This window comes from Zea mays, chromosome 1 (assembly GCF_902167145.1).
Source record: "Zea mays cultivar B73 chromosome 1, Zm-B73-REFERENCE-NAM-5.0, whole genome shotgun sequence".
In the NCBI taxonomy this organism is placed as follows: Eukaryota; Viridiplantae; Streptophyta; class Magnoliopsida; order Poales; family Poaceae; genus Zea; species Zea mays.
Genome location: NC_050096.1, coordinates 164,027,110 through 164,052,940, shown reverse-complemented (window position 1 = coordinate 164,052,940; position 25,831 = coordinate 164,027,110). Strand labels below are relative to the sequence as shown.

The 25,831-nt window shown below is 40.4% G+C and overlaps 1 protein-coding gene across 1 annotated transcript in view; it reads right to left on the bottom strand.

Annotated features, from left to right (window-relative positions):
- LOC103640480 (achilleol B synthase) overlaps positions 1 to 25,831 on the bottom strand; it is a 75,829-nt gene that overhangs the window by 6,511 nt on the left and 43,487 nt on the right. Inside the window, exons 8-12 of the mRNA XM_008663047.3 lie at positions 16,388 to 16,501; positions 15,277 to 15,399; positions 15,047 to 15,169; positions 10,779 to 10,877; positions 10,187 to 10,243 (exon numbers count right to left, since the gene is read on the bottom strand). Of these exons, the coding sequence (XP_008661269.1) occupies positions 10,187 to 10,243; positions 10,779 to 10,877; positions 15,047 to 15,169; positions 15,277 to 15,399; positions 16,388 to 16,501 (516 nt within the window). The remainder of the gene's footprint in view (positions 1 to 10,186; positions 10,244 to 10,778; positions 10,878 to 15,046; positions 15,170 to 15,276; positions 15,400 to 16,387; positions 16,502 to 25,831) is intronic.

Here is a 25,831-nt window from a genome sequence, read left to right as displayed (position 1 = left end):
CTTTGCTATTTTCAATATCATTATTAGTGGCTAACATCGTCATAATTTTGAATATTTAGTAACAATGCTGGGCCTTGTGGTTTTATTGATAACTAGTTGAGTGCCCGCGCGTTGCAATAGGAACATATAATATCATGATAACTTATATACAAAATGTGTCTTATATTGTTATAAGAAAATGTTTCATAATCCATTTGTGGTCCTGGTCATACATAAATTTTATTATTTTAATTTAGTTGTTTCACTACTACATTGCAACCATCAGTATCATGCAGACTTCGATATATGTCACGATTTGTATGGTCTCATCATTAGAGAGCACGTGCCACACCTGCCGGTAGAAGTTCCCTCGTCAGTCATCTGGCACGCACCACCATACACGCTTGCTTAAACAAAAAAGCAAAGTGTGTGTTTGTGAAGAGAATTAAAAGCAAGCCGGCACAAAAGCTACCCCGACAATGGCGAGTAGTCATTGCTGTCGGTCATCCTCTGCGTCACCTCCGGCGCCGATATGATGCCACAATCCTTGATATAGTTGTCGTCGAACGCGCGCGACATGGCGAGTACCGATGACTTTTGCCTAGGCTGCCAAACGAAGTGCACCCCCGGCTCATCAGCGAGGTAGTACACCTGGCTGTTGCACCACCAGATGTGCTACTCATCTACATACATCTTGTTCGAGGACACTCACACAACATCAGCAACGGCCGTCGTCCCCGCGCACAATAATTCTTGGCTGGTCAGTAGCGACTTACGTGGCAGGTTGGGCTTCAGGTGGATGATGAGTTGGACGGTGTGATGGCGCCGTCGTCGGATGCGGTGCCCAGAACAACACAAGAGTCATCGGCGTTGGCGACGACCATGAGGTCCCCCTGTTTTACGATGGACAACGCGGTGCAGCCGCTCTAGACCGCGCCCAAGCGGCGGCTGCGCCGGAGCTTGTCGTACACAGTGGCGCATGCGGCCACATAAGACTGCTTCCAGAGGTCGAACTGGCAGTCTCCAAGCTTCTTCTCATCGTCGATGAGCGACGCCAATGCGAGCGCCTACTGCTAGTGGTGTTTGTTCGGGGTTTCCAAGTAAGAAACATGGATTCATCTTTGGCGTTGGTTTATGAAAATGACTCATAAGTCAGATCCATGAAAAAAAAATATTACGGAGAATAAATGTCTCACATGCAAAAAGGAATTTAAGTTGAAAATATTATTTAAACAAAAAAGTAATTGCATGCAAGGCTCTTCTTTAAATACTACTCCCTCTATCCAAAAATATAATTCAAGAATCTCGGTGATACTTATCTACTACTACACATGTGCAAGGGTAGCAGGTGTGCTTCGGGAGAGATGTAGTAGATGTTTTTACTGTAATAAATGTAGATATAAACACACATGTGGTGTACTGGTAGCTACGAGCATATTTGCTTGAGGGATCACGAGTTTGAATCCCCTTGGGGCCATTTGTGTTTTTTAATTTAATTTTAGCTAGGCGTGGGATGTATATGGGAATGAGAATGGGCTTTGCGGGGAGGGGAAAATGAGAAAGGCAACAAGGAATGAGAATGACAGAACAAAGAATGGTCTCAGAACATGAGAATGGACTGTGCGGGGAGGGGCAATGGGAATGGCAGGGAAGGAGGAATGGGAATGGTAGAACACGGAATGACAACCTACCCCTTACTGCCTTAATAAGTAGTAGAGATTTGTGATATACATGGACTCCATAAAATAAGGTGATAGACTAAGAAAACATTTTTTTGCTAAACAACAAAACCCATTGACGTGGTAAAAATTCTATCCCTAGTTTGAATATATGTTTTAACTTTTCATGTTGTGACAATTAACTAATTATTAGCTCTAGTGCATTCAAACACCCCCTTATCTCGCTCTCTCTACCCGGTGGGTCCGGGCTGTTAGCGCCGCACCCCTCAACCTTGTGCTATCGCTCTCTGCCCCGCGGGCCCCGCTCGCCTGCCACCCCGCGCGTGCAGTCACTGATGCCTCGGCCCCGCTTGTCAGCCTCGTCGTCCCCGCAACCGCCGCTCCCCCAGCGCGCACGCCCGCCGAGAGAGTCGGCCCACATCACACCCCAGGACCCCATCTCCTTTTTGAGCCTCGCGCACACCCGCCCTCTCTCCCCTGTCACATTTCGCTCGCTTCCAGCCCCTCATGTGCACAGCCGCCACCGCCCGAGCTCGCCGATGACGCATGCCCGTCGTGCTGACTGCCCAGAGCTCCAGACGCCGCGCCAACCCCCCCCCCCCCCCCCAGTGTTGTCCCGAGGTAAGGAACCGCTCCTCGTGCTTTGTTTGCCTCGATTCCTCTCCTCTTTGGTGAATTGTGCTCGCCGGTGCCACTGCTCGTCAGTCCGCCGCGCCCGCATGGCGTCCGGCCAATGTAACCCCGTCACGTGCCCAAGTATTGGCCCTAGGTGTCCCAAACACCTCACCAGAGCCCGGGCCGGCCTCGGTGCGCTCGATTACCCCTCCCCGCGGCCAGTATTAATCACCGGAGTACCCTCGACCCGCCCAAAACACCCCCACCACCGTTCAACCACCTTGAGTCCCGCTCTCACGGCCAAAACCCCACCACCGAGTTTGCCGGGTACCCCTCACTAGCCTTGGCCAGCTCCGGAGACCACAGACCCCCTGGAACCCGTGCTCACCTCATCTCCAGCAACTTCACCGCCGCAGGAGAGAGCGGCATTGCCAAAGTCGTTAACCCCTTGGGCGCTGGATCACAACCGCTCGTCCCCGATCCAACGGTCTGGATCTCTGGATATTGGTTCGCGTTGGCACCTCTACCCTTGGGCCCCGCTCGTCGGTTGCCTACACCCCTAGTGTTGGGCCTGACCGGTCAGCCCCGCCCTCACCCCGAGCCGCTAACCACCCTCGACCGCCTGTCAGTGCACGCTCGCGTCCGCGAATCTATTCTCAGCCATCGATCTATGGTTGAATGGCCGTGAACACTTGATACCCCTTCGCCTGGTTATTTTGTTAAACAGACATTTAGTTCCTTAGAAATAAACCCGTCATCCTGTTTTCTTTCGCCTGAGTCCCTGGTTTCTTGCACAGAGACCCCTGGACTTTATTTTAATCACATAAATGGGTATAGATTAGGGTTTTTGAATGCTAAAACTTCCAAAATTCATAACTTTGTCATATGAACTCCAAATTGGATGGTTCAAATTGCAAAATGTTCATTATGTTATTTTCTACATTTTTAAATTATGTTCATCCACTATTTCCATGTCTCAATTTTATAGTTGGTCTCTAGGTTAGAGTAAGCTATGGAAATTTTATTAGAAATAAAATAAAGATAAAACCCTAATGAGTGCTCAAATGCCTAACTTTGTAGACCCAACCCCGTTTAATGTATGATCCCACCCATGGAATAACTTTATTTAAGTAAGTAATTGTCTAAGGTAGACCTAGTTAGAGAACAATATACCACTTGGCATGGTGACCTACTCCAAAACCTAGAATGTGCATGTGTGTCTTTACCCATTTATTGAACCCGTGTTCACTCTGTTGCATATGTTTGGTGTATTGTTCTTTTGTTATTCCCCAAGTGTGTTGAATGAATGATTGCTTTGCATAGACAACGAGCAGTTCGTGGTTCCCGAGTGTGTTGCATGAGACTTCCCTAAGCAGCAACCTGGTGAAGGCAAGTGTCCTCTGACCCATTATGTCCTACTTACTTTATAATTCACCGTCCCGCATACCATGATCAACCTAAGCATTGACTAGTGTTCTGGTTTTCCTATCCTTGGTTATCCTTTGGGAATTGGCTACTATGATTAGTATCATGCTATTGCTTTACTTTAATCAATGAACATGATGAGAATATTTATGATACGACGATGATATCTTGATTATGATGATGAACTTGTATCACTTTAGGGGACTCGGGCTGTTTCCTGAGTACCTCTCCGTAAGGACCTGTTCATTGGATGACCACCTAGGAAAACAATACAACTATGAGAGTGGTATGGGACTGAAAGTCGCCTAGAGGGGGGTGAATAGGCGAAACCTGAAATATATAAACTTTGAACACGCACTTCGCCTGGGGTTAGGGTTAGAAATAAATAATAGTGAATTCGGAGTGCGAAAGATAGTTCTTCTTGCTATGAGTTGCTCAATCAATGCGGATAACTTTGTGAGCTAACTCAAACCAATGTGAGCATGAGAACTTCTAGTGAGAGGGGAGAGGGGAGAAACAAATCAAATGGTAATGATTAACACAAATGAACACTGCGATTTATTTCCCGAGGTTCAGTTCCAAAGAACCTACTCCTCGTTGAGGAGACCACAAAGGCCGGGTCATTCCAACTCTTTCCCTCTCTCAATCGGGCACTTAAACTAGTTGAGCGTTTCTTCTCAATCTCATGGGTCACTAAGACCTCATAAGGATCACCACACAATTAGGTGTCTCTTGCAAACTTTACAAAACACTTAGAAAGTTTAGAGAGAGATGAAGAAAGCAACCAAGCAAGAAGAGCAACAAAAGAAACACAAGTCACGCTCTCTCAAGTCACTAAACACTTTTTATCACTTGACTTGATTTTGGAACTTGGAGAGGATTGAATGCTTTGAATGTGTCTTTGGAGTGTATTCTTTGCTCTTGTATTGAATGAGCAGAGTGGGATGCTTGGATGGATGGAATGGTGGTGGTTAGGGGGTATTTATAGCCCCAACCACTATTCTAGTCGTTGGCTGACTGCTCTGTCGATGGGCACACTGGAAAGTCTGTTCAATGTTTGGTGCATGCCACGTCAGTCGATCGTTGGGTTTTAGAGCGGTTGACCGTTGAAGTCGTCTATCCTTTTGCTACACCGGACAGTCCGTTGCGACCTGTCGTCGCAGACTGTCTTCTGCTACAGACTGCGGGCGCAGTCCCGCAGTCGACTGTTGGCGGAGTCGGTCGTTGCACCGAGTGCTCACCGGACAGTCCGATGGCACATCGGACAATCCGATGGCACACCGGATAGTCCGGTGATTTTTAGTGGACGAGCGCTGAGAAAAGCCGAGAGCAGCTAGTTCGTGAGGTGCTCCAGCCAGGGCATCGGACACCGGACAGTCTAGTGCGCCACTGGCTGCAGCAAGTCTGTTTTGCTCCAAACTTATAGAATCGCCCAAGGTCATTTTCTTTGTATAAGTATATGAACTTTATGCACCTAGAAAAAATATCAACTAGGCAAACTAGTTAGTCCATTAGGTTTGTGATGGTCGTCAAACACCAAAATCGATTATAGGAAATGTTGAGTCCATTTCCCTTTTAGGGACGCCCTTAGCTGATTAATTAGAGGAACTTGAGGTGTAGTCTGCTTCGTCGTTGTGCCGTCAATGGTGTCCAGGCACAGTACTTTCTTTGTCGAGGCTTGGTGCCGAGGTTCTTTCGTGTTGCTTTTGTTAGTCACCCTTCCATTGGGGATAGGTACTGTGTTTTTCAAACTAGAGAAACCTAACGGGCAGCTATGACCTCTAGGGTATCTTTGTAAAGGCTACGTAGTGACTCCCTAGCCATTCACCTCGGTAGTGGGAAGGGATCACGACTCGTGGGTAAAGTGTGCAACCTCTGCAGAGGGTTAGAAACTGGTATATCAGTCGTGCTCACGGTTATGAGCAGCCTAGGGAGCTCCTTTGATTAGAGTTAATCTGGATACATTTATGATGATGCTTAATAATGGTGATTATAATTTTGGACTCTGGTATTTCCTCTTGGAAGGAGTACCATTTGAGTTAATAACTTGGGATTATTACTAAAACCTGGCTCTCTACTAGTAATAAATACCTGACCAACTAAAAGCAACTGATTTAAGCTTAACCCCACATACAGCTAGTCCACTTTAGTCAAACGGGACATTTGCTGAGTATGTTGATGTGTACTCACCCTTACTTAAAAATACCAAACCCTAGGTTGTCCCCATTGCAACCAGTGCTCAGGAAACGATGGAGGCAACATGGAGGACATTCACGAGTTTCAGGGCTTCGACGAATTCTAGAATAGATTAGTGGCAAACCCCCAGTCAGTTGTCTGTGAAGGCCTTATCGTACTGGGTTTCGATCAGCACTTTGATTATGGTTTAAGTTAATGACTTTGTGGATGTTTTGGACACGTGATGTAATAACGTACTTATTTACGCTATTATTTTTTACCAATTTGTAATGATATCTAACTATGTAATCGTTGTGTACGTGAATTTCTGATCCTAGCACGTACATGGTTCGCATTCGGTTTGCCTTCTAAAACTGGGTGTGACACCTGATCGTCCTCTTCTAATCCAAATCATCCAGAGCAAGCAGCCATCACTATGCTCACACGAACACAGGTTCAACGTCAATGCAACATGCCCCACTCGTCCGCCCGCTCGTATGGTCTCTCATACCCGTGGGCCCCCTTCCCAGCTTGCCTTGCGGCGGCGCTGTCACTTCCATCGTGGTGTTCGTGTGAGGTCCTCAACTGGGGTGGATGGGAGCTTCTGCACCAGTGCCGCAATGTCTTGACTAAGCTTGGCGATCGGGGAGAAAGTGGATGAGCTTCTGGCAGTGAAGAGAACCGAGCCCTACTCGAGGGCATCAAAGATGTCGATTACCTTGCTCGCCAACACTAGCACCAATGCGTCGGCGTGCCTCCCACGTCGTTCAATGCCCCGCGCCATACCACTACGGCCACCATCCCTTCCCATAGGCCGGCCAGGCACAGATGTATAGGCTCGTCCAGCTACATCAGCAGCGGCGAACGGAATGAAACTGGATTTCTGGCACAAGACCGAGGAAAACAGGGAAGATTGGGACGATAGTGTATGGCGAAAATATCCACCATGAGAGTGGTGTTTTACGCCTGCGGGTGAATAGGGAGATAGAGTAGGGAGCTGTTGGATACTTTTTTTTTCTTTTTTTACAATAATAAGATTTGGAATTAGGTGTTTTAGGATTTGTTGTAGATGCTCTAAGGACAGGTTCGTCGAGCAACTACCTACGAAAATAGTACAACCACAAGGACTATATGTACTCTAGTCTTGATCAAGTAATTAGGAAAACTGGTGTGGGCATTAGTCATGGAAATTGGGGATGGGAGAAGGCTCTTTGGCTACACCTACCCTGCCCATGGATTGCTTAGTTGCAAGGTGGTGAAGAGTTATGGGAGCACTTCCAAATATTATCTCATGGTACGAATGCACATAGGGGACCCTTTTTCCTTATGCATAGCTTCCGACCATAGGTCATAGGTGGCCTCGGTTCCCATGCAATGCCAGAGGAGCGCACCCACCTTTTTGCAAGCAAATTGCAATTTTCATTGCTGTTATCAGAATCTGCGCCGAGTGTGTACCTATTTCCCTCATGCGTCATGTTTTTAAAGTTGCATGTGATGGGTTTCTCCTCCCGCTGATAGAAGCACTGACGCACCTTTCCGTGCACACACCAGGATATGGGTGGGCCCCACTTGCAGGTGCACATACACAAAAACCTATGCATAGCTCCTTGTGTGGTGTTTGGTGCTCCTTAGATTTTTAGAAGTTGCATACTACACAAAATCCAAGAAAAATTATATTATCAACTTGCGTTGAGAATGTAAGATTGTGGCACAAATCCAATATATAATTTAGAATCTATTTGGATAATAATGAGATTCTAAACACCACCAATGTGCCATGTACAACCCCATCCAACCTTATTCTTTTTCTTTTCTTCCCTTTTTCCATTATCTACTACATCCGTCACATGGCCCCACATCTTCTCTCCCATACTAGTCCACACAAATCTACCCACCTTCAATCCCCAATGTCGCAGATCAGTTCTTCTACACATAGATCCGTATAATCCATCGTGTGGCTCACCTTCAAACCTTCATATGTTTTTTTGTTTTCATTTCGTTCTCAACAGTTCTTATCCCACGATCCCACAGTGAAGTGTAGATTGCTGTAGAATTCTTTTTAATCTCTGTCCTTTTATGTTTGGTGTATTATATTGTCTTATCTTATGCTTATCACCCATTGTCTATAACATTAGGCTAGGAGTATGTCATGCTTAGGGGCGTGGGCGTTCGGGTTACCCGAAAATTTCGGATCGGGTAATTCGGGTATTTAAAATTTCGGGTTTTGAGAATCGATACCCGAAATTACAATGGGTTTTACAATACCCGAAAATTCGGGTACCTGGAATTTTAGGTTCGGGTTCGGATATTCCCGAACTACCCGAACTGTTGTGTGAGCTTCATAAAAACACATGCACCCTATTAAATTAGTATAAAAATACAGTTTGAATAATGATATACATGGACATAAAAAAACACAAGCAATCTACAATCACAAGTCATGCACACTTACACATAATTATAGATGTACAAATTAATAATTAAGAATGACATGAGTACATGACACATGAAATTTTGGGTAATTCGGGTACCCGATTATGATACCCGAATTACCCGAAATAAATTTGGGTTTTGCAAGTTGCTACCCGAAATTCCCGAACAAAATTCGGGTTTCGGGTATTTCATTTCGGGTTTGGTACGTATTCCGGGTTCGGGTTACGGGTTTTTTGCCCAGCCCTAGCTCATGCTAGACAATAAGCAAGTTTGCAAAGGATAGGAGCCATATTTTGAGGAGCAAGGCAAGTGTCATTCGAGTTATCCCAAAAATTAGGTTGACTATTTGCATAGCATTAATCTGATTACTGCTATTAAGGGTCACTAGCCTTGCTTTGTTCTCATGTGAAACCTTGGTATATTTGTTAGTCTTTTGCTAGACCTTTACCTTTAATAGTGTGACGATAATTGTTCTAGTTAATCTTTTTTAATCACTTATATGCAATAATGGTAATTAAAACTTGTGTTTTAGTAACATGAAAATGGAAGATTATGTATAGGGTTTCCATATGCAAAGTACATCACACTAAGGACCGATTCATTGAGTAATCACCAAGACTTTATTATGCACCCATAAGGTCTAACATGGACAATAGGCTTGGCCAAAGTATACTTAAGATCTCGGATGGGTCAATGCTTACTAGGAGTGGTGCAAAAGAGGGTCTAGGGTATAAACCTTTAGATGCCAAGAGAGGTCTAGTAGTTTTATTTACTCTTTTGTTAGCCACCCCTTAGAATTGGGGTATATATTGATAAACTGGGTTGAATCATGTAGCTGGTTAAAAACATCCACGTCACTCTATAAGGAACGACCATGAAGTGAAAGTACCTATCAGACACCTAGGAAGTGTGTAAGGGTCGGTATAACTCGGTCAAAGTGGAAATCTTGTCTTGTGGGTAAAGTGTGCAAACCTCAAAAGAGTTGTTATTATCTAATATTAGTTTTACTCATGGTTAAGGTCAACTTGGGGGATCCCCATAGCTAGAGTTTCACATAATATGGTTTGGGCTTGGACTTGTTCTTAGTCACCTGTACGTTATTTTCATGGCAATTCGTGGAGGTTATGCTTTCACCTTAATAATAATGATGATAACTTGGTCAGCTAAAACGCTAATGCTTGACCAATCTAGTATATAGTCTTCATAAACATTGCTTTAGTGTCACTAGTTAACTACGACTATTGCTCACACATGCTTTTTCCTATAACAACTCCGTTCCATCCATTGCAATTGCTACTTAGATGATATTGGAGACCAGGAATACATGGTGGAGTTTTAGGAGTTTGGTGATTACTTTGCAAACGTGCCATCAGTCAGATGCCTATAGAGTTGTTAGATTTATAGTTATAAAAATATTCATTTAGACTATTTGTCTTCCACTATGACTTTGTATTATAATAACATTATCGTATGATTTAGTTTAAGTGTTATGTGATGCTATTTTTACTGATGACATCATTGTGTATGTGAAATTGATCCTAACACAAACATGATTCACATGTGTTGTCTCCTTAAACCAGTTGTCACACAAAATATGCTTGATAAGCTCTAGAGATAAAACATTATGATGATTTTCCCAACTAGTCGAGTCCAATATTGCAAAAGTATCAAATATTTTTATCTTATTCTTGAAGAGGTTATGGGCTACTTTTGTTTCCAAAACAATAGGCAAATCATGTTGTTCATAAACTCCCTATTCTTACTTGGTGGCATTTTAGAAGAAGATGATATGCTACTAATTTTCATTATTGCACACATATGTAAACATTCATTGAAAGGTCTATTTCTTGAGAGCATGCAACTTTACAAAATATACTCACCTCTAGCCAAGAATAAGTTCTTTGGCATTCAAATGTCGAAACTGAACCATCTTTATTCTGTAGATGAAAATAGAGACTTTTGTTAGTGAAATATTGCATTCAAATAAATAAAACAACTCATGTAGTTTTGTAAAGTCCTAATATCTAATCCACAAAATAAGCTAAAAATAAATTGTGTCAATATAGAAGTCAAACTTAACCAAGTGCATGAAGTCCAACTATAAATGGAAATATGCAATACATGAAAACAACGGATTTTTTAAATAAAAGGGCTGCATGGTGCATTTGCTCCCACTTGCATAGGGTCGGAGGAAGGGTCAAACCCATCTGGATCTATAGTAAGTATTCTTTTCTTATATTTGCGAAAGGATGTTTTTGTCATTTGAATTCGTGACCTCCTCGTCACAGGGCAACAGCTTTACCACTGTGTGAGTACCCCACTTCATATTTTTAAAAGAATTTTAAGTTTTAATAGTCCCAAAACTTTGACCAATCATATATAAGGCATAATGAGTATTATAGATGCTCCATCGCATGCATGATTTTAATAAAGAAATGTTTCAATCTAACTAAATGCTTTATAGAATCATACCATAAATGAAAGAAGGCAATCAACGGCATTCAACATCCACTCATCTCCATTTGAATTTTCAACGAGGTTGGGATATACCTTGGAAAGCAACAACATTGCCTATTTCAAGAAAACAAACAAATTTGTCAAGTGATGTATATATGTGGTGCTTTATATAAACTAAACTTCATTCTATATGTTTCATTTGTTTGATATTTTGGTTTTAGTGTTTGTTCAAAAAATAATCACAAAATAAAACATTAGATCGACTGGGCATTTCCCATCACTAGCGCTTAGGAGATTGTACCTTCTACTAATGTGGTGGCTAGGGTTTCAGAAGCAGGAATCATAGGCTTCCATGTCGTTTTTAGACGTGTTTAATAAAGAGTATGTGACTAGAGACTCAACCAAAACGTAGAATAGATGAGACTCGGTACAACATTGGACCGAGATAGAGAACATACCTAATAGGCCACTCCTAGCTAGCATCAAGTAGGGGAGCACCTACAACGGTGGCCATCCTAGCGCAACGCGGAAATGTTTTTGGATAGTTAACAAATGACAATAGACATGTTGTATACCCACATACAATTCACATGCAACATGCCAATTTGTCAAGCATCAATTATGACGGCATCGTACAAGGCGATTGACCTTAGCAGTGTTGAGTTTGTGATCCAAATTCTGAAGAAGGTGGCTGATACAAAGAATTAAGCAAGAGAGGTCTTCTTGATGGTTGCCATGCTGATACCCTTGATTTCTGTGAGCACTGTGTTTTCGGTAAGCATAAAAGGGTAAAGTTTAGTTCTACTGTTCATAATACCAAAAACATTCTTGATTATGTTCATGCTGATTTGTGGGGGCCATCACGTATAACTTCTCATGGTGGTGCTCGTTACATGTTCACTATTATTGATGATAAGTCGCGCAGAGTTTGGCCTTATTTTCTAAAGAAAAAATCATATGCCTTTGAGTCTTTCAAGGTTTGGAAGACTATGGTTGAGAAGCAGACTGAGAGGAAGCTGAAAGTTCTGAGAACTGACAATGGTATGGAGTTTTGTTTTGGTGATTTTAACTCCTTCTGCATGAAGGAGGGCATTGTAAGGCACCGCACTATACCACATACGCCTCTGCAGAATGGTGTGGCGGAGCGTATGAACAGAACAATAATCTCCAAGGCTCAGTGTATGTTGTCCAACTCAGGTTTGAGCCAAAAGTTTTGGACTGAGGCCGCTTCCACTGCCTGTCATTTCATCAATTGTTCACCATCCACTGCTATCGATAAGAAAACTCCACTTGAGGTTTGGTCTGGCTCCCCCTATGATTATTCTCAGTTGAGAGTGTTTGGTTGTACTACATATGCACATCTTGATAATGGTAAACTGGAGCCTAGAGCAATTAAGGGTGTTTTCTTGGGTTATGGATCTGGTGTTAAAGCATATAAATTGTGGAGTCCTAATACACAAAAGGCATTTTATAGTAGGAATGTTGTGTTCAATGAATCTGCTATGTTCACTTCGGCTTTATCTACTAGTGCTACTAACCAGAATTCTGAGTCTATTAGTGTGCAGGTGGAGCACGTGGGGGATGTTGATGATCATGCTCCACCATCTGCTGAACCTGTTGAAAATTCATCTCCTATCCACTTGTTGTGGAGTCTCATCCTCAATCTCTTGCTGAAGGCCGAGCTAGGAGGAAGATAGTTTGGCCCAAAAGACTGATTCAAGAGTGCAATATTGCTTTTGCTTTGGCTGTTGCTGAAGAGGTTGATAATGTTCAAGAGCCATTGAATTACTCAGAAGTTGTATTGTCTACTGATAGTGAAAAGTAGATTGGTGCTATGCAAGAAGAGATGGAGTCTCTTGAGAAGAATGGTACTTGGGAACTAGTTCGGCTGCCTCCTGGCAAAAAGGCAGTTAAGTGCAAATGGATCTTCAAAAGAAAAGAAGGTATGACTCCAAAAGAGCCTCTGCGCTATAAATCAAGGCTAGTTGCATAAGATTTTAGTCAGATTCCAGGAATTGATTACACTGATGTCTATTCTCCTATTGTTAAGCATAGTTCAACTCATACCTTTCTTAGCCTTGTTGCCATGCATGACTATGAGCTTGAGCAGTTAGATGTGAAAACTGATTTCTTACATGGTGATTTGGAGGGGGACATTTATATGGACCAGCTTGAAGGGTTCGTTGTTCCTAGAAAAGAAAACTATGTGTGCAAGTTGAAGAAGTCCTTATATGGTTTGAAACAATCTCCTAGACAATGGTATAAGAGGTTTGATTCATTTATGCTCTCTAATGGCTTTCAGAGGTCTCAATATGATAATTGTGTTTATCTTAAGTTTGTTAATGGATCACCTACATACTTGTTGTTATATGTTGATGATATGTTGATTGCTGCCAAGATCATGAAGGAAATCGCCGCTTTGAAGGCGTAGCTTAGTAGCAAATTTGATAAGAAGGATCTGGGTGCTGCAAAGAAAATCCTTGGCATGGAGATAGTCAGGGATAGAAAGTCTGGATTGCTGTACTTGAGCCAGAAGAGTTATATTGAGAAGGTCCTTTGTTGTTTCAACATGCAAAATGCTAAACCTGTGAGTACTCCGTTGGCTCCTCATTTTAAACTCTCTGCGAAACAGTGTGCTGAAACTAATGCTGATCTTGAGTATATGTCAAAAGTTCCATACTCTAGTGTTGTTCGGTCACTCATGTATGCTATGGTTTGCTCTCGTCCTGATTTGTCTCATGCTATGAGCATTGTTGCTAGATACATGTCTAATCCTGGTAAAGAGCATTGGAAAGTTGTTCAGTGAATTTTCATATATCTACGTGGTTATTCTAGTGCTTGTTTATGTTTTGGTAAATCTGGAGATGGTCTGGTTGGCTATGTTGATTCAGATTATGGTGGTGATTTAGATAGGAGGAGATCACTTTCAGGTTATGTATTTACTGTTGGAGATTGTGTTGTGAGTTAGAAAGCTCGTTTACAGGATATTGTTGCTTTGTCTACCACAGAAGCTGAGTATATGACGATTGCAGAAGTTACTAAGGAAGCCTTATGGTTGAAAGGTATATATTCAGAGCTATGTGAAATTAAGTCTTGCATTACCATTCATTGTGATAGTCAGAGTGATATTTTTCTCGCCAAATATCAGATGTTACTGGAAAATCCAAACATATTGATATTCGTTATCACTTCGTTCGTGATATCATTGAGAAAGTTTGGTGAAGGTATGCAAGATCGGTACTCAAGATAATCCTGCTGATATGATGACGAAGCATGTTTTTGTTGCTAAGTTTGAGCTATGCTCAAGCTTAGTTGGTATTACAAATTAGCCCCTAGTGGCTATTGGCACCGACATGGTGATGATGCTACAAGGAATTTGTCTCAAGGTGGAGTTTGTTGAGTTTGTGATCCAAATTCTGAAGAACGCGGCCAAGTTGGCGAGCGAAGTAGAGGCCCGTCGCCGGGAGGCTTGGGCCGGAGCGGTACATATTGTTCTCTACTCACCTTAGGATTTCACCTCTATAAATACACTTGTAATCCACAGGAGATCGTCACCTCATTGTAAATCTCCTGTGATCTATAACCACCCGAAAATAGTGATATTGTTGCTGGCCGGCGCCCGTGGTTTTTTCTCCTTCGTTTTGGAGGGGTTTTCCACGTTAAATTTGTGTCTTCTCTATGTTTGATCTACTTTGTGTCGTATTGATTCTAACAAACAGGATGTGTTTGGTTTGAGGTCAAAGTAGGATGAGATGGGGCGACACTGCCCCCTCGATTTTTTGGGATCACATCGCCACCAAAAAATTACTCCGGTGTTTATCTCGCCCCCACATGACTCTAATCTAGACACTATAGAAACTGAGGTCGCCCCCCTTCCATCCATCTTTATACATCCAACCAAACACATAATGCAACAAGACAAAGATGGCCCTATCGTCGGCGCTACCAGCTTCAGTTCTTAGTGCTCAAGGTAGAAGGTGTGAAGCACTACGAACCACTAGAAGAATTATTGAACAACGCAAGAGGTCGGGAGCCACCGGGACGACCAAATCTTAGGGCTAGTTTGGGAGCCACAAAACTGGAGGGATTGGAGGGGCTAGAATCTCCTTCTTATTTAATTTTGAATAAGAAGGAGATTCTAGCCTCTCCAATTCCTTCTGGTTTTGTGGCTCCCAAACTAACCTTATAGATCCAGATCGGGACGACAACCTCCTAATAACTTGTCTAGCAATATCTATGTATCAAAATAAAATACTAAACTAAAATAAGCTTCTTGTGCTGACCTTAGTTACTTCGGCAGTAGTATCCGATGAAGCCCAGCCATAGTCTACAGTTGAAAGTGGCCATGATCCTTTTGATTTATGTCGGAACCAGTAACTTGGGTTCCCTGGAGGGTTTGTAGTAGCCTGTTTGTTAAAGAAGGGTATAAAAATCCACGAAGAAAAAAGAGAAAATTTTGAATCTAATCTATTCTTAATTTTAGGATAAAACGTAGATGTGGTAAGAGACATACTTGTGCTCTCTTTATGTATCCCATAGCCCTCTCAACGGTTGGACCATATTCATTGGTAGTATCTGCTGATAACAAGGCCTGGATTATAAATGCTAACTCCCAGTTGTTAGCGCCATTGGTTACCTAACATGAGAATTGCACATCAAGGTTTTATTAATTTCCATAGTGAGCTAAAAACTCAATACAAGTAATATAGCATATTCCATGATGTGGACTAATTCCAGAGAAAAAAGTAATAGATGATTAAAAAAATCTAAACAAAATATTTTTGTGACATCCAAGGCTATGTACTCTTGAAAACTATTGACACATGTAAACCAGTATATGCACAATATATAATGAACTTTGTTGGAATATTTTTTTAATGTCAATAATACAATCAAAGAATGGAAAGAACAAGTATTGCTATCAATCCACCTATCCACCTTTAAGACATATCTTTTTTTGTAAAAATAAAGAAGTTTGAGTCAGTAATTTTCTTGTTTTATGGTTGTTTTTAAATCTAAATATGAATAATACTTTAATTTGAAAATAAAATTTAATGCATGTACCTTTTGTAAGGTTTTTGTTGTAGAGACTGTAGCAAGTTTTTATTATGAAATAATAATTAAAGGAATGAGAGGTTTGTCCCATCATATAGGGTTGTATATAGTTAGCTTAGGATCTATTCAGATCTTGGCTCGATTAATATAATAAAGATTATGTGTATGTTATTATAATCAGGATTGTATATTATAATAATTAGAGTATTTTGGTCAATGGATTATGATGCTTATGGTCGGTTAAAGTGAGAAATTCCTATTTTGAAGGCAAGTTGGCCTTTCAACATCTATCATACTCTATAACCTGGTTTTTGCATGAATTGTGAAATTATGGTTATCAAGAGGTTTGATTATAGCAATATCTCACATAATGAATTTTGCTTGTATCAAAATTTGATTATGTAATCTGACTAAGAATCCAAGCAGGGACATAAAATAGGTAATGATGAGATGTCCAATCACATACCAGCTATTTAATATATGATTTATCCATTCTAATAACAAAAACAAAGAAAACATATGCCAATTGCATGAAACTACAAGAGTAGTAGGAATAAAATATACCATACTTTGGTTTTCATTCCATCTTCAGCAATCCACATATAATCATGTATCCTTAGATTATGTCGCTTGGCGGCATCTGAGTTTGGGTTTTCGACCCAACGACAAATCATGTTTAGTGCCTAATCATAAATTAAGTAGAATGTTAGATTTCATCAGCTTTGGTATGGACAAGCAAAATAAAGAGAAAGGTATAGACTAATACTCTTAAAGAAACCATATTATAGTGGAGAATGATGGAAGTAGTAATACATGTGGCATCGAGAAATACATCCTTTCTAATCTTCCACTTATCAAGTACTCCCTTTGTCATGAAATATGTTGCTTTATGACTTCTACAATTTATATTGGAATATAATGTATGATACATGGTGTCTACGTTTAACTTTGGCAAAGTTTCTTAAAAAGAAAATCATAATTTGAGGAGAGACTCCATAATTTGGTTTAATCCTTGACTACATGTGTCATTTAAGTACTCCCTCAACTTGCCTTAAATTTTTTGGAATGTGTTATATTATACTACAAATGGAGTAGAGTTGCATGATGTTTCATAAGGAGTTGTCCCAAAAGTTTTTCCAAGTGCTTTGGCTCGTCGTCATGAAGAATTTATCTACCAATATTGAAGAAGATTGATAATCATTCCTTGGTGTATTTATCAACACATATCAAAACTATAATACATATGTAGATACTATCTTGCATAGGTTTTAATTAGTAGTTTTTAGAGGCCATTACTTTTAAAACTGCCAAATTCAGATCACTCTTAGGCATCATGATCCCTTCAACTTGATTTTGTGTTAGTGTGATATACTAGATGAATTTAATGTCTACATTCTAATGCTTCCTATCGATCAAAGAATAAATTCTTGAATCTTGTGTTTTCCTGTGTTTTTGAACTAATTCCTGTGAATCCTAAATCATTCCTATGAAATTCTTGCATTCCAAAGGAGCCCTAAAGAAATATTGCTACTATGCATGGACTAAGGACTTGACTTACATTATGGCCCTAGAGACACCTCTTACTGTGATCTTTGCTTAGTTCATGGACTTGTCCGTGTTAGATGTTATAGTAGTTTAATTTATTTAATGTAGTTGCTTTGAATTCCATGGGATTCCGTTGAACTCCACTCTCATGAGTCCAATTTGTTCTGAGGTAGAAAACTAAAATTTTTATATGATTAATCCAATATAATTAATAATATTTGTGCACTAGCACCATGGGACTTGAACCCCTTAAGATTATTGGCCTTCTTCATTTTTGTAGAACGACACCAAGAAGCTTGTGAGGGGATGCAAGATACCTTATTTTGATGACGCAAGCTCAAGTAAAGAATACATCATGTGAAAAGGAGAGAGGCTAGTAATGACTTATGAGAATAATAGTTGGTTTGTATGTAGCGAGCCTATCTAGGTGACCACCTTTACGGTTGTAGACCAAGAGCCAAGAGAAATATTGTCTTGGTGACCAGAAGCCTATCCATTATCATGTTCCTATGTATTCTAGTGCTATTAGTTAGCTAGTCGATGCCATGGAAATTGCTTATCCATGTTTTTGCCCTCTTGGCCATCATTTTATGTATGAATCGTGCAACCATTGCATGATTATGAATGGTCTTGGTGATTGAGATGACAATACAAGCACTAGGACTAACATGTATGTTGAGATGTAGTAAAAAGAATGTAATAGGTCCTCAGGGTGCAAGGTAAGAAGTGGCACAAATAATCATGAAGAAACATAGTAAAAATAATGAAGTGTACTAAAAACAAATCGCACATGCCAGATAGTCTAGTACAACATGCTAGAGAATAATGTCACAACCGAACACACTATTAGAATAATGAGGTTTAGTCTTGGTTGGGAATGGGCTCTAGTCCTAGTTTCCTAATCGAGACTGTGTATCTCTGACTAAAGGGCATGCTATTTAGTCCTAGTTGGGAGAACTAGGAGTGAAGGTCCCTCGAGGCTAAAAAATAATCAACTAGGATTGAATGACCATTTAGTGCTGATGAAACTTGGACCTAGGATTAATGCGGACATGAGTCCCATCCCCAACTCTAACTAGGACGAATATGCTAAATTGAAGTTCTATACTCTATGAATGACAGTCACCAATCTTGAGAAATTAGAGGAATATTCCAATGGTATCTCTTAAATTGATGAATAGATGTTGTGGCTGATTGTATGTTAGACACTAGGAATACAATCACCAATCCTAAGATATTAGTGGAATATTCCAATGGTATCTCTAAAAGCTATGAATAGTTGGAGTGGTCGATTTTATGATAGGTGCTAGGGACAGTTCCTAGTAGTCAAGTTAAAGCAATTGGTAGTCTAGTGATGGAAGGAATGATGTGTAGGACAATCTACACTTTGTTTAGCCAACATTGTGTGGTAAACATTATGAAGGAGCACATGCTAGAAAGTACAACGATAAAAAAGGAACTTCTTGAGAATTATATTAGTAGGGTTTCTAATAGTTTATTTAAAGTACCAGTAGGATTGTATGTATTAGAGAAAATTAACCTTGCAAAATTGTTCAAGCATTACTAATATATTTGGCAATCTGTGCCTAATGGCTAGTTGGATATATATATATATATATATATATATATATATATATATATATATATATATATATATATATATATATATATATATATATATATATATATATATGTGATTTCCTACTCGCTTGATATTATTAGAGTACCTAGGGCTACTATAAGCTATAGAAAGTAAATCTACACTCCATCCACTCAGTCAAGTGCATAAAGATTAGTTTCAAGGCTATGATAGACATCATAGTTGATCTTAATAACGGTTAAGCCTTAGATCTTGAGGGCTTTGAGAAATTGGGCAACTATGATCTTAAATTTGGTGAACCACAACACTTGAGGTCTTAGTGACCTTCCTACAAAGAATTATGTGTCCTTTCATTATTGTCAACTCTTTGAGCGTCTACTCGATGTGCATGGGATGAGGAGACACCTTCCTTATTGAAATATTTCCATAGTGGATGACGCTTAAGTGTTTAGGAGGTTTAGGCAGGAAGAGACAATTCTTAGTGTCTTATTGCACTTATATTGGATTATGTTGGCCTTTGTGACTTGCCCAACACCATGATGAGTTATACTTCATGGAGCTCCAAAATAAACTAGGAATTGTGGTTTGACAACTAATACTACATGTTAAATTTGTGTCTTTGAGTGTTTTCCCTATCTTGACTAACTTTTGACCTTATGCTAAGTTCCATGTTATTCTTATTTTTGCGACTTTTATATTCCCTAGATTAACATAGGCTAGTTTATAAGATTCGTGCTAGGTTGTAGAACTCATCTTGGGTTGGTTAACTAGAACACACTAAATAACCCTAAGGTGTTATATCACTAATTTAGTTTGAGGCTTTAAAAGTGTAGATCAATATCTCCTAGATGCAAGTTTATAAGTGACCCAATTCACTTCCTCCTCTTGGCATCACATGCACCAACAAGTGTTATTAGAGTTGGGATTCACACCTTCACAAGGCTAGGTGTTCATAGTCACTAAGTACCAAATCTGACCATTGAATATCTAAAAATAAATGAGAATTAGAACTATGTATGCATATTTAGTTTCAATAACCCATTTCCACTTGTAGTTGGTGTTACTTGGTTACACGTATATTACTCATGAAAGCACAAAATATCTATGCAAATGGTTAACATATTAAAATACAATCAACTGATGATCGCTATAGGCACCTATAAGGATCAAAGGGCCAAAGTCACCCATATCTAGCCTAAATTCACAACGTGCATCAAGGTCGATGACCATAACTCATAACAGGTTAGTCTACCAAAGATGGGCCCATGGGGCTGCACCCCATTTTGGTTGAACCAAAACCCAATAAAGGTTTGACTAAATCCCTATCAAAGGAAAACAAATCTAGCCTTTGTAGAAGTCAATGCACCACCTAAGAACATCATTTAAGCTATCCACACTAAGGATGGTGGATCCTCCTTGGGTTTGACAAAACCACTAGTGATTCCTTGTGGCATGACCTTTGGTACACCAGCTCTAGGGGCTCTTTACATTTATAAAAGTGGGGTAGACCTCCCCTTATGATACACTATGACAAAAGCTCATCTCTCTCGTAATTGTAACCATTAGCTCTAGGCTCTAGTGGATAAAGGTGTTAGCAAGCTAGTTGTCTGTTACTAAGTAGTGTTGATGAGTTAATATATAATTGCATTTTATCTAATTGTAAGACTTTGATCTACTCAACATGGCTAGTTTAGTCAAATCATGCTATGGGATTGGATTGGCATAACATTGGTTTACTCTTATCTAGGTGTGTGGTGTCGTGGCCATACGACGAGGGCATCGCCATGGGGACCCGGTGCGTCTTGGGTAGGGGCGTAGACGTACCTATCTGGGTGGTTACCGGGTTCACGGTGGTCGGGCCTCCGTTTTCATCGGGTCAGGAGCAGGATTCAATCGTGGGGACGACAAACTAGCGTTCTTCTGCGAAGTGCACCACCTCGGAGGGATCGTGGGCCACCGTGATGGTTGGCTGGGGGCTGAATATGGGCTCTAGACCATTGGATCTTCATCGAGTGCTAGTATTAGAATCTACTGCACCGTTTTGGGTGGTTGTTCAGGGTCGTCGATATCAGATCGGGTGGGCAACATTAGATTGGCCATCATAAAATCTGGGTCATGGATCTCAGATCCTATGGCCTCTGTTAAGTACCTGTTCAACATTATGAAGATCTAATCTTGACCATAGATAGTGAATCCAACGGCTTGTGTTGAAGGATACCCCGTCGATATTCTAATTTAGCTAAAGAAACCCTATGTTTTTTATAAAATAAACCTGTAGTCCACACATGCATAAAAATGTTATAGAAAGGTCCTCGAATTCATAGATTAGTCCCTAGATTTTTGAAATACTTAACCCGCAGTCCAGGTCTCGGGGAAATTATAAAATAAAACCTGAAATTGATTTTAATGTGAAAATAATTCTAAAAACCATGGAAAATCATATGTTCTATGTAACTCTGATTTTAGTGGTTCTTTTGAACCTACGGATTCATCCCGATGCGTTGAACAATATTATGCAATTATTCTCTTATTTGGAGTGATGTTAATTTATGTTTATATATGGTTTGTTTGTATTGCTGTGAATAGACGAGCAAGTGGCCGAAGAACCTGAAGCTTAGCAGATCGAAGATTCTGAGCAGGAGCTCACAGTTGAATGCAAGTTGTGTCCTTGATCACATTCTTTGACCTAACAATATTCATGATTTTGTTAATCACCGTGGCACTGTTAGGTTAACCTGATGGGACTTAATAGGTTACCTAGTTTTGTCTACCCTACACCTTGCATAAAAATGAATTATTGGATAGTCTTGCTATTGCTCTACCTGCTTTTGGGATTAACGACACTTATGATTTATGATCATATTCCATTATGATTTATTGTTGCTGGATTACCTATGCATGTTAAGATTACTTTGTTTAATTAGAACATGGAGCGACAACCCGAGACAACAGTGTTACCATACGGGTGGAATGGGACACCCTTGGCCAATTAATTAGGAAAGCTAGTGTGAGTTAGTCCTTTCCTAAAAGTGACAAGCGGGGTGTGAGGAGCTACCGATATAGGGATGTTCTCAGGATGATCTGTTTGAGATAGCTTTTCGGACGAGGGATTCCTATATCGCCCCCTCCTGCTTGAAACCGTAGCAGGTTCTCTCATGCTAGTAGAACTTTGGAAAGGTCTCGTAGTCTGCCCTCGCTGACTCATATTGGAAGTGTTTAAGGTACCATACAACCCAAGGAGAAAAGGGGAACAAGACTTGTGGGTAAAGATGTGCAACCTCTGTAGAGTGTAAAACTGGTATATCTGTCATGCTCACGGTCATGAGCGGCTCGAACCCTCACATGAGTAACTCATGGAATTAAACTTAACTTGACATGCATTTGCATTATGGGATTTTAATATTGATCAAGTATTTAATTCACCTGGTATTTACTTATACTTAGTAATTTGCTAATAAAATTTTTACCAACTTAAATAAAAGTGATGCCTAGCCTTAACCACATTTCGTGGTAAGCCTTACACTACACCTTTACCCACACTTGCAGAGCGATGATCATATGGGAGCTCACCCTTGCTATAATCATACCAGGTCAAGAGCAGGTACTGCCGGAGGACTATTACAACAAGTTGGATGAGATCTAGGCGTCATCTCCCAGTCAACCACGCCGTGGAGATAGTTATCTTAGGTCGATTTATTTTATTATCAGTTATTTTGTAAGACATTCTCATTATGTATTAAAGATTATGACATTTATCTCTATACACTGAGTCATTATATGTGTGGAGCTTGACTTGGCGCACATATGAGATGCAGCCGAAATTGTCCTTAATTTCAGATGTAACAGAAATGGTATCAGAGCAATGTTAACAGTAGGACATAACCTAGGTAAGATTGAGAAAACATTTGCCTACTTACCTTTGCTACTCTGATTCTTTCTATACTTCCTTTGATTCTATCTCATCTTTTGATAATTTACTCTGATTACTCTTACCTCTTCAATCCTAAAAACAAAAAGGATTTCACACCTTGGAATCCTATACTTTTGATTCCCTAAGAGATAGTAGACCTAATCCTAGGAATAAAAAACTATTTTTGTAGGTATCTGTGCGCTTGAATTTTTGTTCTTATGTAACTTGTTTGATTCGGTTCTTTGATTGAGTGAAATATTTGTGGGGTTATATACATAATAATACCTAGTATAGTGGGTACATTCTAGAATGTACCAACATAACTATAGTATAGTAATGATAGATAGGTAGTGCTTTACCCAACTAAGCTATAATGACTCAAAGATCTCAACCTAAAAGTCATGTGTTCCGTACCTAGCTATCTGTCTTATCTGCAAATCTATCTTATATTATTTCTGTAACTCAGATGGTCAATACTAGGACAGGAGGAGGTGTTGATCAAGTTGCACGCATACGTCATAGAAGGGCAAGGATTAGTTTAAAATCACAGATGAATGTCCCAAATCATCCACCCGCTAGGGCAGAAGCATTCTTCACCGCCCAAACGCAGTTACTGCAACATATGGCCAATGCAATGGCCAACATGCAAGCTTAGCTTAATAATAATCAGCAGCAACCACACCAACCACACAAACAATGTGAGTTCATGAGCCACAAGCCACCAACCTTTTCGAACACCCTAGATCCACTATAGGCTGACGACTGGCTAAAATCTATGGAGAAGATGGTTAATATTGCACAATGCACTAACAGGGAGAAGGTGTTATATGCATCAGGTCACCTCACTAGCCCCGCTGCCGATTGGTGGGACGCTTATTGCGCAACACATGCCACCACTAACACCATCACTTGGGCTAAATTCTCGACCAACTTCAGTAATTATCACATTCCTGCTGGTTTAATGAAGATCAAGGAGTTTCTCTCACTCAAGCAGAGATGGATGTCTGTAAGCAAATATAGGGACAAATTCATCCAGCTATCTAGATATGCTCCCAAGGAAGTCGTTGATGATGAGAAGAAGCAAGAGCTATTTCTAGAGGGACTTATTGGGCCACTCCAATATCAGCTTATGTCTCACACATTCCCATCTTTCCAGAGACTTCTAGACAAGGCCATAGCTCTTGAACACAAACATATTCAGCTAGGCGAGATGAAGAGGAAGGCTATCGCCCAGGGTCAAGCTGGTAGCAGCAGTCGCCCTTGCTACACTCAACCTGAGAGTACACTAGTTCACACAGGGGGACAAAGTGTTGGACAACAGTCATATCAATGCCTTATTCAGCATTCACCACAAGCCACACCAAACATACCACGCTCTCGTTAGGCATTCTTAGCAGGTAGCCTAGCAAAACCACTAGCCAGAACATTACTCTAAGCAACACATGTTTTAGGTGTGGTGAGGTTGGGAATTACGCCAACACCTGCCCTAAGAGGAATGCAAACACCACTCCAGCTTGGGGTAGTAACCCTAATAGGTCGAACTAATCTTTTAGTGGTGGGAATCATGCTCCATCCGGTAATCGCGGCCAGTAGAATTTTGCTCTTGGTCGTATTAATCAGATCAACGCTAAAACTGTTGCTAATGGTTTTGACATCGTCATTGATAAGTTCTTTATTAATTTCGTATCAGCATCTATATTATTTGATTCGGGAGCTTCACATTCATTCATCTCTACTTGTTATGTTTATTTGCATGATCTACCCCTTATAATTATGAGTAAACTCATGGTAATTATCACACCTAAAGGACCTATTGATGAAACTTTTATGAGACACCAAATAGATATAAAAATCTTGGGGAGAAATTTTTGGACCGCATCCATGGTACTAGAAGAAAGTAACATAGATTTGATCCTTTGTATGACATGGTTGAAAAAGTGGAATGTGGTTATACATTGTGCTAGAGGGAATGTAGAACTCAGTAGTACGAATGGAGATAGATTTGAGGTTGTAGTCACCTTATCCCCATCCATTGAACCTAATATCTATCACCTAGAGAGGGCAAATTTGCGGGCGACCATATCCGAGTAATCAGGGATTACCCAAATGTCTTTCTAGAAGAGTTACCTAGAATGCTGTCAAATCAGATGTTGAGTTCGTTATAGATCTCTTGCCTGGTACCACCCCTATTTCCAAAAGATTGTATAGGATGTCCGTAGAAGAATTAAAAGAACTTAAAAATAATTGAAGGAGTTGCAGTATATGGGATTTATTCGTCCTAGTTCCTCACCTTGGGGAGCGCCTATCCTATTCATACAAAAGAAGTATGGTTCCAAAGGATGTGTGTAGATTACTAGTCTCTCAATGATGCGACCATCAGGAATAAATACCCCTTACCCTGTATTAAGGATCTATTCAACTAGATGTAAGGTGCTAGAGCCTTTTCCAAGATTTACATGAGGTCTGGTTGTCATCAGATGAAGATCAGGCCTTCTGACATTTCCCAAGATGGTTTTCTCTACCCGATATGGACTCTATGAGTTCATAGTCATGTCATTTGGCTTGACTAATGCTCCAGCCTACTTCATGAATATGATGAATAAGATGTTCATGGAATATCTTGATAAGTTTGTTGTAGTATTCATCGATGACATTCTGATTTATTCCAAGGATGATGGAGAACATGAGGAGCATCTAAGGCTAGTTTTGTAGAAACTGAGGGAAAACTAGCTCTACGCCAAATTCATCAAGTGCGAGTTTTGGTTGGATAAAATACCTTTTATTGGGCACATTATCATGAATGGGGGAATTGTTGTAGATCCAGTCAAGGTAAAAGTAATAGTAGATTGGAAGATACCGTAGTCGGTTACATAAATTCTGAGTTTTCTAGACTTATCGGATATTATCAATACTTTATTGAGAGGTTTTTCAAAATAGTGAAGCCTATGGCCTTGCTAT